This window comes from Phoxinus phoxinus, assembly GCF_949152265.1.
Source record: "Phoxinus phoxinus genome assembly, chromosome: 17".
In the NCBI taxonomy this organism is placed as follows: Eukaryota; Metazoa; Chordata; class Actinopteri; order Cypriniformes; family Leuciscidae; genus Phoxinus; species Phoxinus phoxinus.
The window spans coordinates 22,017,180-22,031,943 of NC_136892.1; the positions used below are offsets into that span (position 1 = coordinate 22,017,180).

Here is a 14,764-nt window from a genome sequence, read left to right on the forward strand (position 1 = left end):
ACATGTTAAGTACAATGTTTTTTTTAAAGTAGCGATTCTTTTTTGGAAAAGTAGCGATTCTTTTAGAAAAAAGTAGCGATTCTTTTTTTGAAAAAGTAGCGATTCTTTTTTGAAAAGTAACTTTTCTTTTAGAAAAAAGTAGCGATTCTTTTTTTGGAAAAGTAGCGATTCTTTTTTGAAAAGTAGCGATTCTTTTAGAAAAAAGTACTAATAATACATTATTAACTAACTCGGTTAGTTTATTAAAAACAGTTTGTATGTTAATTGTAAAATGTAAAAATATGTTTATTACAATGTTTTTTTTAAAGTAGCGATTCTTTTTTGGAAAAGTAGCGATTCTTTTTTGAAAAGTATGGAATTATTTTTGTGCCAATAAAAATGAACGTAAATTTTGAAGAAATGAATGAAAATATAAATTGAAACTGAATAAAATATCTTTGAAACTGAAAAAGAATAACTCGCTGGCAAATTTATTGAATTTGTTTTTAGTACACTGCATGTTTTGCTAACTATTTCTCATATTTCTTTAGCTGATATGAACTTACAAATGCGCTTCCAGAGTTTTCATTTACGCTTCTGAAGTTTGCGTTTACGCTTCTGAAGTTTGCGTTCGTAATTCTGACACAGATCTACCGTGTGGGCGGGCTTAACAGCAGTTTGCTCTCATTGGCTAGTGAGATTTGGATTGACAGCTCCCTGAACCGGAAGGAGAGACTTCAGCGGCGTGAATTTTGGGATCTGTGTGACAGTCTAACAACAGTAGCAGCTAGGCTATATTAAAGCACATAATCGATATTAATAAAACCGAGATGAGTAATCAGGAGCGGCACGGAGCGTCATCAACATCCTCAACTGCAGGGCATTCGAGGCAGCCCGAGGTAAGTTTAATATCAAATCCATAGACAAATCTAGAAACAAGTTTGTTTCTGCTCTCTATCCAAGTTATGTCTTTATTTAGATCGTTCTTTAATGAACTGGGCTGCGTTTCTGAATCATTGCGAGGTAACGATCGTAAAGCACATTGATGGCTGGTTGTAAGTTATGTTTACCGTGCTTTTGTGAAACGCAGCCCTGGTAACGTTACTTCTTAAAATATTCTTTCTTGAATCATCTAAATCATCTTCTTTTGTATTTAATAACAGTGTTGTTAACCGTTAAGTCAATTATTCTATCTTTGTGATTGTCCATAAAAAAATAGAATCTTATTTTCTTTTGATATTATGTTTTAGGGCCAAAGAGAAATGTCACTTCTCCAGGTAGGCATACATCCATTGTTATTCGAATGCATAAAATAACGAACTTGGGTAACTTTTTAGCTGTTTTTTAATACGCAAGGGATTTTATTAGGTTTTAAATGTCTAACGTTACCCTGCTAAACTTGACAAGATCAGCATGGAATTATGTAACATGAGGTACCTTGATATGTAAGCTAACCAGGCATTGTTTATACCTGCAGGAACAAGTGCAAGAAGATATCTTGCAGCGTATGCTAACCAAGTTTAACTTGATTTGTCGGAATGAAGCTATAGATTTGGAATACCTCCTGGATGTTGCTCAGCAAGAACTTGCTTTGGCTATTAATGCATCAAATCATGTTAACATCCCAGATAATTTAATTAGGGGTCTACAGGAGTTAATCAACGGAGTTAATATATCTCTGAATTCGGAAGACCCTTCAGGAAATCCGTCAGAAATTGTTACTTACACCTGGGGAAACGTGGGACGCCCACGTTTGGAAATCAGCAGGGATGACCTTCAAGAACTTCTCACTACTGCTCTTCCTGTACAAACTCTTGCACAGCTCTGTGGTGTTTCAAGAAGAACAATGAACCGAAGACTGAAGGAGCAGTCCCTCTCTGTCAGAGGCTGCTATTCCAGCGTATCGGATAATGAACTTGATCGTCTGGTGAGATCAATAAAAATAAGAATGCCCCATGCTGGTTACAGGCTAGTAAAAGGGGAACTTTTGGCTAGAGGGCACCGCATACAATGGCACAGGTTGAAGGCCAGTATGCGACGGGTGGATGGAGCTGGAATTTTGGCCAGAATGCTCCAGCTTGGTTTTGTAGCTCGTAGAAGTTATTCTGTTCCTGCTCCATTGTCCCTAGTTCATGTGGATACCAACCATAAACTAATCACGTGAGTATTTGAACTCTAAATTTCACTTGCATGCACACACATACAAAAAATATTGCTGTCTTCACACAGTGATGCATCCATATGTACACAAAACAAATGACTTACAATAAACAGCATAGTTGTGTCTGTGTTTGTCTTTAGTTTCAACATTGTGATATTTGGTGGGATTGATGGATTCTCAAGGAAGGTACTGTTTGTCAAACTTTGTATATGGTCTGTTTTTAAACTCAAAAGGTTATAATAGTTGCCAGATTTGTCACTACAAATTGGTATCAAAAGTTAATGTTCTATTATAAAATATTAAAATTGTTTTAATTTTAGATCCTGTATCTTGATGCTGCTGCAAACAACAAAGCATCGACTGCTTTCTCATTTTTTTTGGAGGGTGTCCACAAACATGGGTGGCCGTCGAGGTAAACATTATCTTTACTACATGACATGTTAGTCATGATGATTTATCAGTGTTTGAACCTATGAATGAGACCTCTTCAAATCTTTTGTCAAATCGCCTCTTTGATAAATCGCACTTAGTGATTGTCGCTCACATGGGCGGGCACTGATATGCTTCAGATTTCAGGCTTTTGTCAGCAGTCTCCACAAAACTGAAAGTGATAATCAGGGCTAAAATCATCTGTGTGCTTGACAATAAATATACAATTACAGGAACTTGTAAAAAAGTTTGTAAATGAATAACACCATGCATGCATGCATGTTGTCTAAATCTTTTCCAGAGTACGTGGTGACCAGGGAGTTGAAAATGTGGACATCGCTCGATGCATGTTTTCAGTACGAGGAACGGGCCGAGGCAGTTTCATTTCTGGAAAAAGTGTGCACAATCAAAGGTACAAATGAAATCATTAAGAGTTGCATCACATGCTCTTTATTTCTTGTGGGGCACAGTCACTTGCCTTACACATGATGCCACAAACAAACATCTCTAATTTAATCTCAGCAGAAACCACTCAAGTCTAATGTTGAAACTCACTAACAATGAGCAAATTTATTTTTCAAATCTCCCCTAATTAAAGGGGTGGTCACACTACACCGTTTGTTATATTGACTTCCATTTATATACAGTCAGTTGTGGGAGACTGAAAATGTTAGCACATGCAAAAATTGGTGTTCTTTCAATTCAGTTTAGAGGTCACACCATGACGTATATTCGAAACCTGAACTTTGTAATGCAGCAATATGATAATTATTTGCAATTTTTAAACTTTTTTTGTAAGCTATGATTTGTGCATACTTATGTGTCTTTTTATTTTAGAGTTGAGCGTCTGTGGTGTGATGTTTGGTCAGCCATCTCTTGTAAATATTATGAAGTCCTGCATACAATGGAAGAAGAGGGAGTGCTTGATCTATCCGATGAGCTGCACCTCTTTTGTGTGCACTACGCAATTCTTCCACGGTTGAAATCGGACCTGAAGGGCTTCACGGGGAGCTGGAACAACCATCCGATCAGAACAGAGGGAAATCTTTCACCAGAACAGCTTTGGTACATCGGAATGTTACAGACACCAGTGGATGAGCCAGATATAGAGGTATGCTTTAAGCATCTATGCAAAGTTAAAAAGATTACACATCCAAAAATGCTAATTCTGTTTTCATTTGCTCAACCTTAAAAAGGTATTTCAATTGAAAATGTAAATGTTCATGTCGTTTCAAACCCGTAACTTTCATCCATCTTCAGAACACAAATTATCTGAAAATGAAATCTGAGATATTTCTGTCCCTCCATTGACACTCTACATACAACTACCACTTTCAAGCCCCGGAAATCATATGTCCTTTAAGAAATACATGTGACTCCAGTGGTTTAACCTTAATTTAAAGGGGTCATGACATGAGAAACCAAATTTGCCTTGATCTTTTGGTATATAAGAGGTCTTTGTACCATTTAAACGTCCTGCAAGTTTCATAGCTTAAGACGTCCTCCCCATTATAAACTAATCATTTATATAAAGTCGGCATGAAATCAAAATTGACCCTATTTACTATTATATATGATATTACTAGTCTTGTGGTGAACAATTAATCCGTGCAAGTTAATACACGGGAAAAAATTGTTTACCGAAGTTATCTTTAATCAAAGTCTGAAAAGTTACTTCCGGGTCTGGAATGGTTCTTTTTCTGATGACATAGGCTTGACGGCTTGGGTTGGTTAATCGCTTCACCACTCCCCTCAAACCGTTACTCTGCTATGGGCGAGAGATGGAGAGGAGGAGCGCTGAAGTAAAACCCTGCCCTCTGTTCAATATTCCGTTTCATTTGGAAATGCGTCACAACACTTGAGAAAAGTCGTTTGCAACTTCCGGTTCACGTGGACTTTAATCAAGCTCTAAATACAGCTCGTTCTGGATCCATGGTAAGAAGTGACGTCACGGTGCGAAATGACGTACCAGCGTTTGCATACGACCGCCTCCAGCACAAGACAACTACGCTTTAAGCGCAAGACAACTACGCTCATTCCGTATTGTTGTCGCGCCGCGCGCCTCACAAGCGTTCAGTCGCCGGACAGCGAGTGGGTCTGTGTGTACAGTAAAATTACGATGCCACGCAGATGTGCTGTGGCTGTGGACAAACAACATCTTTGAATACGCTGCGAAAGATCCAGACGTCAGGAAAAAATGGATGCACTTTTTTATTTTTTGCGGACGTCCCAGTCACGGCAGTGTTAATTTAAGCGTTTGTTCTATACATTTGAAGGATGACTGTTTTGAGGAAAAAATCCCAATATGATGCTGGCTTTGCCAGAAAACTGTTGCTCTAAGATAAGTCCGTGCCGACTATGGGCTCAACGACAACGCAAACATACTTTTTATCATGGCTAATATAAACACATTTGTATAAGAGAATCTTGAAAATATGTCGCCTGTCTAGTAGGCCTACATGTGATAGAAAATTAAAAATGTTGCCTGTTGAGCTATTAAACCCGCTATTGAGCCGAATCCGCAAATGTTCTGGGCTGGGGGCGTTAATAATTGATGCATAGGCACTGACGTTAGCCAATCATAACAGTGGGCGCTAACACTGAACTCTTAAAGGGGAAACACCCCCAAAACAGACTGTGTGAATCAGAGGATGAGAAGCAGGGTGAGAAAAGGTCATAAATCACTACATTTTAAAAGTTTTTTGTAAAAAAAAAACTATAGTAATACTATAATTGCACTTAAGGGAATATAATAATAAAATAAAAAAACCCATGTCAAACCCTTTAATGAAGCGGCTCGCCTGCTTAGTTTTTCAGTTCATTACTCTTCATTTGACTAATGTAAATGTATTCAATTGAAGACCCTATTTAGTTTTAGAGCTATCAAATATAAATGTAATGTAAATTGTAATGTAAATGTTTTTATTTTTTCAGATAGCTGAATAATTCATGCTTTTCCATTTTGGCACTATTATCTTGACATAGCAAGAGGGCTCTCAACTCTGGGCCTCGATATCTACTTTCCTGCAGAGTTTAGCCACAACCTTGTGTATTTGATTAAGGTTAGAGCTAAACTCTGCAGGAAAGTGGATCTCGAGAACCAGAGTTAAGAATCTCTGCAATCGTGACTCATTTAAATGGCTGGTATAAATAGGGCCTAAAATACATTTAGGCAAATAAATGTCAGGATTTTCATTCTGGGTGAACTATTAATTAAACTATTAATTTAATAATTTAGGTCAGCCTTAAGTTTTTATAATTAAAAGCAGTTAACATAGTAAAATAACAATGGTTTCTTTTTTCAGGTGGTGGAGCAACTTTTTCGAGAGGAAACTCCTGATACTGACTCAGAGGATGGTGTGGTGGTGCCAGAGATCCATTGCCCTTTTTCTGACCAAAAACTTGCTGTTCTGCATGGATTGATTAATCCCTTGACATCACCATTGAGTGACAGGGAGCTTTATGTCCAGACACTTGCTATCATCCAAAGATTGTGCTCTATTTAACATTTAAATGTTTAAGTAAAACACTCACAAGTACAGATGCAGTTCTGTCAGAATTTTAATTAATAAAAGAAAATCAGTTAATTGCCATTAAAACATTTAATTAATTTTATACAATGCTGTAAAACATTTAACCATTCAGAAGCATGTAAAATTATTAACACGTTGAACATTGTCTCTTTGAATTTTAAAGATGAAATTAAACCTATTGAGAGAAATTCTGTGTAGACATTTCAGTTAATTTTTAAATCTACACCCTAAAAAAGCAACCTCCATGGTGCACAGCTGTTTTCATTATTTCTTTAAATTCATCACAATTTGACAGATGTGCTGTGGGAAATGTAATGGTTTGGGTGCATGCACTGATGATTGGATAGCAAAGTGTGTGGCTTGGCAGTCGTTGCATACAAGTGTGGTCAAACTGAACAGTAATTTTAAAGGCCTCTCTCTCTGACAGGAGCAGGTGACTATGCGCTTGACCAGTCAGCCACTGCATCACCTGTGGGACAGAGAGTGCTGCCTCATCCTGAGCATCTCCATCTAGGGCAGTAAAATATACAATGTTTTAAATAACCATTTATAATATCACAACATTTGTAAATTGTACCATTTGTAATTTATTTGTGATCAAAGCGGAATGTTCAGCATCATTTCTTCAGTCTTCGGTGTCACATGATCCTTCACAATTCATTCTAATATGATGCTCAAAAACTTATCAATATTGAAATCAGTTTTTGCTGCATTTGTGTGGAAACAATGATACCATTGATTATAAAAAGACAAATGAATAATTGTATTCATTAAGGATGTATTAAATTGACATAAGAAGACATTTATAATGTTACAAAAGATTTCTATGTAATAAATGCATAAATTAACTTTCTATTTTTCAAAGAATTATGAAAAAGCATAACTACTTCCACAATAATGTTAAGCTATGTTAATGTTAACTTTTTCCAACAATAATATTCTGAAATGTTTAAGCATCAAATCTGCATATTAGAATGATTTCTAAAGGGTCATGTGACACTGAAGACGAGTAATGATCTGATTAATCAGTTATCAGCCATATTTTGACTAATAATGTTTTACTGGTGTAGAAATATAATAAACACCTGAAATGAATACAAACTTACCTTCGAGCTCCATCAGAAAATCCTGGAAGTGATTCAGTATTTGGACCTCTTTGGTATGTTTTAGAGTGCCACTCTCACTCATTTGTGGAACAAGATGGGATACAATGTAATGAGAGTCCACCTGAAACAAACAACAAAAATGACATTATATAAACAGCATCATGCAATATACAAAGAAAAAATAATTTAAGGATTACTGCTGTAACATCTTTTAAACCAGCTATGCAAAATAGAACTAGTACGTTTTGGAAATCCTATCACTTCACCTTATCATTACCACCTTGCATTACAAAGAGGCTGCGGCACACTTCCCTGTTCTTCTCCATAGTGTCAATTAAACGGTAAAGCTGTAAACCTTCACGGAGCTGCTGAAGCATGAGTGTTCTCCGAGCAGCGGCATGCATTACAATCGCTCTTTAAAGAAATAAAACAAAAATTTCAGTGTTAATGTTTAACCATTGTATTTTCTGTGGAAGATACATAAAATGAATACATTTTAAAAAATATTGCAGAGTAAAACCTTGTTATATTCTCCTTGTTGTCCTCATTTATAGGCCCCGTGTAGCCACAGTTGACAATCTGTTCACTGTACGATGACAAGTCTAAGGCCTCCTTGATCTTTAAGTAGAGGAAAATCTAAGTGTTACACTTCAAAAAAAAAAAAACATGGCAATAGAAATAGGGGATTATCACGCTTCCGGGTTTCATGGGCGGGATTTTTCAACTTTGTGCATGTCCACTTCCGGCGCAGTTCAACAATGGCTGAAACGAAGGCTAGATGTCACTGCTCTGTTCCACTTTGTCAAACAAACAACGCCAACCTTATTTAAGTTTCCATGGATTCCCGACTGAACTGAGTCTAAGGAAGAAGTGGATTAAAGCGGTTCGCCGGGATGAAGGGCCAAACTTTAAAATAAAACAAGGTAGCACGTATGTTTGTAGCCGGCACTTTTTTTTTTAATACCAGGGATGTAGTATAAATAAACTTAGGGTCGTCCATCATGGGTTCGCCAGAGTGATGAGTGATTCACCGGAAGTGGCAGTGCACAAAGATCACTGAATGCGGAAGTACTACGTATCAGCGTGATAATCCCCTATAACCTGAGACAATTTGTTTTCTGATACCATTTTAATCAGTGGTGAAAACTCAGCATCGTAAACGTTATCCTTGGTAGCGTTTTCAAAGGTTCCACTCAACAGAAAATCATAACACCAGTCCTGAAGAAATCTTGGAGCTGGGCCACCCTGTGCAAGGCTAACAGCAAAGACCTCCCCAGCAACTCTGTTGCAATGACAAGTAAACAAGAAACACAGTATAGTAGAATTTTACAATTTACCAGTTAGTGTGTACCGGTATTTGAAATTTACAAGTTTAAATTACATTTGCTTTTGAAAGGATTGTTCAGCCTAAAACAAATGCTTCCTATTTAGATCCAGAAAAGTTTAAATGTCATTGATTTTTGTACAGACAATAACAGCTGAGATTTTTCTTATTTGTTTTCCACAGAAAAAGGCACACTTAAGTTTGGAATGACATGAGTGTGAATAAATGACAACATTAATTTTTGGGTGACCTATTTCTTTGAGGAGAAACACTTACCGAAACAGGCCATTGTCAAGATCATTCAATGAATATTTTGGCATTTTGCCTTTGCCCTCCTCTCCTTCGAAGAGTCTGGTCTCTATGCCACCAATCAGTTCTATATATATATTTAAAAAATAGATATCTAACCATAACAAATTAACAAGAAATCAAATGTTTTTTGGTGTAGCGTTTAAGATATGTTACCAAGTAAAAAAATATAAAAATTCTGACCTGTCAGGAATTCTTTTCGTAGAGCACCTGTGTCAACTCCAGCCTCTCCTAAGAAAGTAATCTTTAAAGTGTTGACTGGGGAGCTGATCTTTTGTCGCCTCCAAAGTAACAGACCTCGTTCCACAAGGTTCATTCTGGACACACAGATGCTGAATACCTTGGAGGTGTCAACTTGAGCAGCTAGCCATCGTAGGACATCCTCCTCACTGTAAATTGTTTTTATATTTAACTGTTAAATCTTTTAAATATTCAGCACGGAATGGTTTAGACCGCATGATACATAAGTTATACATTTTTACTTAACAATATTAATGTTACTTTTTAAAATGAAAGTACCATGACATCTCTTCATTTTGTGGCTTCATTATATCAGGGCTCCTTGTTTGAAGGGACTCTGAACTAGGAAAAAAAGCAACTGTGAAAATATAATACTGTTTATGTGAAGTAAAAATAATTAATTCAGTGCATTTATATGTAGCTAGTTTCCATTAAAGTCTAATTTATCAAGAAATGTCAAAATATACATCACGCACCATAAAATTAGACTGCAGTTTCTAAACTGCTATGTGTATTGCATTACCTTTCCAAGTCACCACAAAAACTTGCATGGAGCTCCAATTCCATCAGAGGAAACGTTTTCATGCACACAGGACACTTTGCATCTGTTGACTAAAAAGCAAGTAATTATGTAAAATACTAAAAGCAGTCAGAAGGATGTCATCCCATGCCAGAAGTAAATTACCTTTTCCTCAAAGGCTGGAAGTGAATCAGGTACCTGGTTATAGACAAAAAAAAAAAATGTAAAAAAAACATTTCCATATGCAATAGGGGTGTCACAATATATCCCAATACAAAATTGCAACAATATGTATCGTGGATAGTGACAATATGTATTGTGTATAGTTAATCAGTGAAAGAGTGCAAGCATATTCGTTTAATTTAATTCTGTATTTTCAGCTGCAGAATCATGAATAACTTTTATTCTGGTGTCACTTTTGTCCTGTTCATTGGGTTTCTAGCACCAAGTCCAAGATATTCATTCACACACAATGTAATACCAAATTTAGCATTTTAATCAACAGTTCATTTATTGTTAATCTTTTACCATACGTTTTGGAGTATCGCAATAATATCATATTGTGATATGTATATCGAGTCGTAACATGAGGGTATCGTTACAGCCCTAACAGCCTACATAAGTTACTTAAAAGGTAACCTAAAAAAACAACAACAAGATTTTACCTCTGGTTCCGAATCTGAGAGTGTCTCATATTCCAGAGTATCGCATTCCCTCACATGCAGGGCAAGAATTTGAAGTGGCATCATTTTAAAACATTTCTTGCATTCTGCTTTTGGCATTAGCGAAAATTCCTGTGCATCGGAGGGAAGAGGAGAAAGATCGAACTCATCCTGTAAAGGTACAATATACAGCATGGTTTTCCCCCCTCCAGTTGCACATCTGATGGTACTGCCACTGTATCCTTCCGACTCCGGGGGAACAAGATTCAGACGCCGTCTTCCCTGTCCACCTGAATAAAAATAATAACATGTATATATATACTCTATTATGTAAATCTTTTATACATCATCATCAACATATATCATCCTTTAAAAGTCTTACAAACTGGTTTATGGAAAAAAAATGTATATACCCTCACAAACAGAAAAAAAAACTAAAAGAAATTAATTAATTAACCTGATAATCATACTAGTAATGCACTGATATTAGTCAATAATAAAGGCATTTTGATGATACTGGAGGTTAAAAACACGTATTTACTCCTCGTAGCAACTTTTTGATAGTCAAATGCAAAATAAGATTTTGTTTTTGTCCAAATAGCAAAAGTGTGAGAGGAGTAATGTGTTTTTTTTTTTTTTTTTACAAAAAAAGGATTTCATTATATGGACATGATCAGCATTTTTGTAATATTTAATTATTTTGCTGTTCATTCTCAGGTATTCACTTTGAATTATGATGTTTAATTGCTGAAAACATGAATATTGACTATACCAACCTATTTAAACGTACATAAACAAATAAAATATACATGAAACTAGTTGCATTGTGTGATTCTCTGAATCTCTGTAACTTGCACTTAGAAATTGTAGTGGTGTCCAAATAGTACCAGATGCCTTGTAGAGAAGCCATCCTCCAGAGGCTGACTTCATTTTGGGGTAGGTATCACAAAACAAGCTGGAAACCTAAAATCCACAATTACAACAAATTATTATTACAAATAAAGTTATTCTATCCATCAGCTATGAATGAATATGTTATGCATAACCTCTGAATGAGTCAAATCATCAGTCATTGACAGATTTCGTTTCCCCAGTCCAGCCTGCATGAGTTGCAGCTCCTCTGCTGATGAAGGGGTCATTTCTAAATTTTTATTTAAAAGAAACGCTGAAAACACAAATGGTTTCCAAGCTTTGATGAACTTGGCTGGTTTACTACAGCTGGGTAAACGCCTTTTGGACCCCCGCTTAAAAAATCCTGGGAAAGACCTTCAAGAGATGATTAAATAAAAAGTTAGTAACTCAAAATATGTAGAACAATATATTTACCGGTATATATATATATATATATATATATATATATATATATATATATATATATATATATAATATATATATGTATATACATTCTGTGACAGATTGCTTATGCTACTCTATGTAGGCTTATGTAAGTTGCTTTGGATAAAAGCATCTGATAAATGCATAGGCTACATGTGAACAAAATTGCATTGCAAATAGTAACTGTCATTGTTTTCAGTCATGACTGCAAGCTGAAACCTGGCCATCTCTTGGTCCACAGTCTGGCACTGTCCTGAGCGCTGGCCCTGATTCTGACTCTGCCTCGTGCTGGTTTTACCCAGCGACTGGTTGAGCACCTCTATGATGTTATGTATAGCTGATGCAGCATCTGCTGCACCAACATTTGAGCCTTGCTGCAGAATAAAGATCAGTCTGAGATCTTTGCTTAAATTACATCATGTAACATCCTTGAACGCATCACATATGTTGGGGTATAATAAAAATGTTGGGGGTAGCAATCAAAGTACTCAAACTACAAACATTGCACTGCAGACATGTGAATAATAAGAATATAAACACGTCAAGATCGATCTACAGTTACTAGACATAAAGACATTAACGTTACTTGGATAGAGAGCAGAAACAAACTTGTTTCTAGATTTGTCTATGGATTTGATATTAAACTTACCTCGGGCTGCCTCGAATGCCCTGCAGTTGAGGATGTTGATGACGCTCCGTGCCGCTCCTGATTACTCATCTCGGTTTTATTAATATCGATTATGTGCTTTAATATAGCCTAGCTGCTACTGTTGTTAGACTGTCACACAGATCCCAAAATTCGCGCCGCTGAAGTCTCTCCTTCCGGTTCAGGGAGCTGTCAATCCAAATCTCACTAGCCAATGAGAGCAAACCGCTGTAAAGCCCGCGCACACGGTGGGTCTGTGTCAGAATTACGAACGCAAACTTCAGAAGCGTAAACGCAAACTTCAGAAGCGTAAATGAAAACTCTGGAAGCGCATTTGTAAGTTCATATCAGCGAAAGAAAAATGAGAAATAGTTAGCAAAACATGCAGTGTACTAAAAACGAATTCAATAAATTTGCCAGCGAGTTATTCTTTTTCAGTTTCAAAGATATTTTATTCAGTTTCAATTTATATTTTCATTCATTTCTTCAAAATTTACATTCATTTTTATTGGCACAAAAATAATTCCATAGAAAAGTAGCGATTCTTTTAGAAAAAAGTAGCGATTCTTTTTTTGGAAAAGTAGCGATTTTTTAAAGTAGCGATTCTTTTTTTAAAAAGTAGTGATTCTTTTTTTGAAAAGTAGCGATTCTTTTTATTATGTTTGTTACAATGTAACAAAATATTTGTTAGTGTTATTATACGTTTATTATAATGTTATTATACATTTATTACAATGTTATTATACATTTATTACAATGATATTATACATTTATTACAATGCTATTATACGTTTATTACAATGTTATTATACGTTTATTACAATGTAACAAAACATTTGTTACAGTGTTATTATACATTTATTACATTGTTATTATATGTTTATTACAATGCAACAAAACATTTGTTACAGTGTTATTAAACATTTATTACAATGTTTTTTTTAAAGTAGCGATTCTTTTTTGTAAAAGTAGCTATTCTTTTTGAAAAAAGTAGCGATTCTTTTTTTTTAAGTAGCGATTCTTTTTGAAAAAGTAGAGATTCTTTTTTGAAAAGTAGCGATTCTTTTTTTGGAAAAGTAGCGATTCTTTTTTTTTAAAGTAGCGATTCTTTTTGAAAAAAGTAGTGATTCTTTTTTTGAAAAGTAGCGATTCTTTTTATTATGTTTGTTACAATGTAACAAAATATTTGTTAGTGTTATTATACGTTTATTATAATGTTATTATAAATTTATTACAATGTTATTATACATTTATTACAATATTATTATACATTTATTACAATGTTATTATACATTTATTACAATGTTATTATACGTTTTTTACAATGTAACAAAACATTTGTTACAGTGTTATTAAACATTTATTACAATGTTATTATACATTAATTACAATGTAAACTATATATGTTAATTACATTGTTTTTTTTAAAGTAGCGATTCTTTTTTGTAAAAGTAGCGATTCTTTTTGAAAAAAGTAGCGATTCTTTTTTTGGAAAAGTAGCGATTCTTTTTTGAAAAGTAGCGATTCTTTTAGAAAAAAGTAGCGATTCTTTTTTTGGAAAAGTAGCGGATCTTTTTTTTGAAAGTAGCGATTCTTTTTGAAAAAAGTAGTGATTCTTTTTTTGAAAAGTAGCGATTCTTTTTATTATGTTTGTTACAATGTAACAAAATATTTGTTAGTGTTATTATACGTTTATTATAATGTTAATATACATTTATTACAATGTTATTATACATTTATTACAATGTTATTACACATTTATTACAATGTTAATATACGTTTATTACAATGTAACAAAACATTTTTTACAGTGTTATTATACATTTATTACATTGTTATTATACGTTTGTTACAATGCAACAAAACATTTATAACATTGTAATAAATGTATAATAACATTGTAATAAATGTATAATAACATTATAATAAACGTATTATAACACTAAAAAATATTTTGTTACATTGTAACAAACATAATAAAAAGAATCGCTACTTTTCAAAAAAAGAATCACTACTTTTTTCAAAAAGAATCGCTACTTTCAAAAAAGAATCGCTACTTTTCAAAAAAGAATCGCTACTTTTCAAAAAGAATCGCTACTTAAAAAAAAAGAATCGCTACTTTTTTCAAAAAGAATAGCTACTTTTACCAAAAAGAATCGCTACTTTAAAAATAACATTGTAATAAATGTTTAATAACACTGTAACAAATGTTTTGTTAGTGTTATTATACGTTTATTATAATGTTATTATACATTTATTACAATGTTATTATACATTTATTACAATGTTATTATACATTTATTACAATGCTATTATACGTTTATTACAATGCTATTATACGTTTAATACAATGTTATTATACGTTTATTTTTTATTTTTATTTTATTTTTATTTTTTTCAGTTTATTTAAATAGGGACAGATACAATAACATAGATAAACTTAACAGTCATCCGATGTATATATCATAGTGTTTTTAGCTAAAGCTAATTCTCGACACTTGTCCCTAGTAGAGCTTTTTG

General features: G+C 34.3%; 1 protein-coding gene and 1 long non-coding RNA gene across 2 annotated transcripts; one reads left to right on the forward strand and one right to left on the reverse strand.

The window, feature by feature from the left end:
- Nucleotides 1-1,584: 1,584 nt before the first annotated feature.
- LOC306984950 (uncharacterized protein) lies at nt 1,585-6,477 on the forward strand. The gene is made up of 6 exons (XM_079586767.1): nt 1,585-2,139; nt 2,281-2,326; nt 2,461-2,552; nt 2,871-2,981; nt 3,407-3,680; nt 5,875-6,477. Exons 1-6 carry the CDS (start codon nt 1,826-1,828, stop codon nt 6,073-6,075), a joined length of 1,038 nt encoding a protein of 345 aa, XP_079442893.1. The 5' UTR covers nt 1,585-1,825; the 3' UTR covers nt 6,076-6,477.
- A 1,995-nt stretch (nt 6,478-8,472) lies between these two features.
- LOC306985156 lies at nt 8,473-9,636 on the reverse strand. Its single transcript, XR_013794753.1, has 5 exons — nt 9,558-9,636; nt 9,361-9,423; nt 9,025-9,230; nt 8,809-8,908; nt 8,473-8,490 (listed from the first exon to the last, which is right to left on the reverse strand). It is a non-coding gene; the product is annotated as an uncharacterized lncRNA (long non-coding RNA).
- Nucleotides 9,637-14,764: the final 5,128 nt, after the last annotated feature.

What these genes read in the sequence shown, in the direction of transcription:
- LOC306984950 (XM_079586767.1), top strand. Translation starts at nt 1,826, where the DNA reads ATGAACCGAAGACTGAAGGAGCAGTCCCTCTCTGTCAGAGGCTGCTAT. An exon ending in ACCAACCATAAACTAATCAC is followed by an intron (nt 2,140 to 2,280) that starts GTGAGTATTTGA and finishes GTTTGTCTTTAG; the next exon opens with TTTCAACATTGTGATATTTG. An exon ending in TGGATGAGCCAGATATAGAG is followed by an intron (nt 3,681 to 5,874) that starts GTATGCTTTAAG and finishes TTCTTTTTTCAG; the next exon opens with GTGGTGGAGCAACTTTTTCG.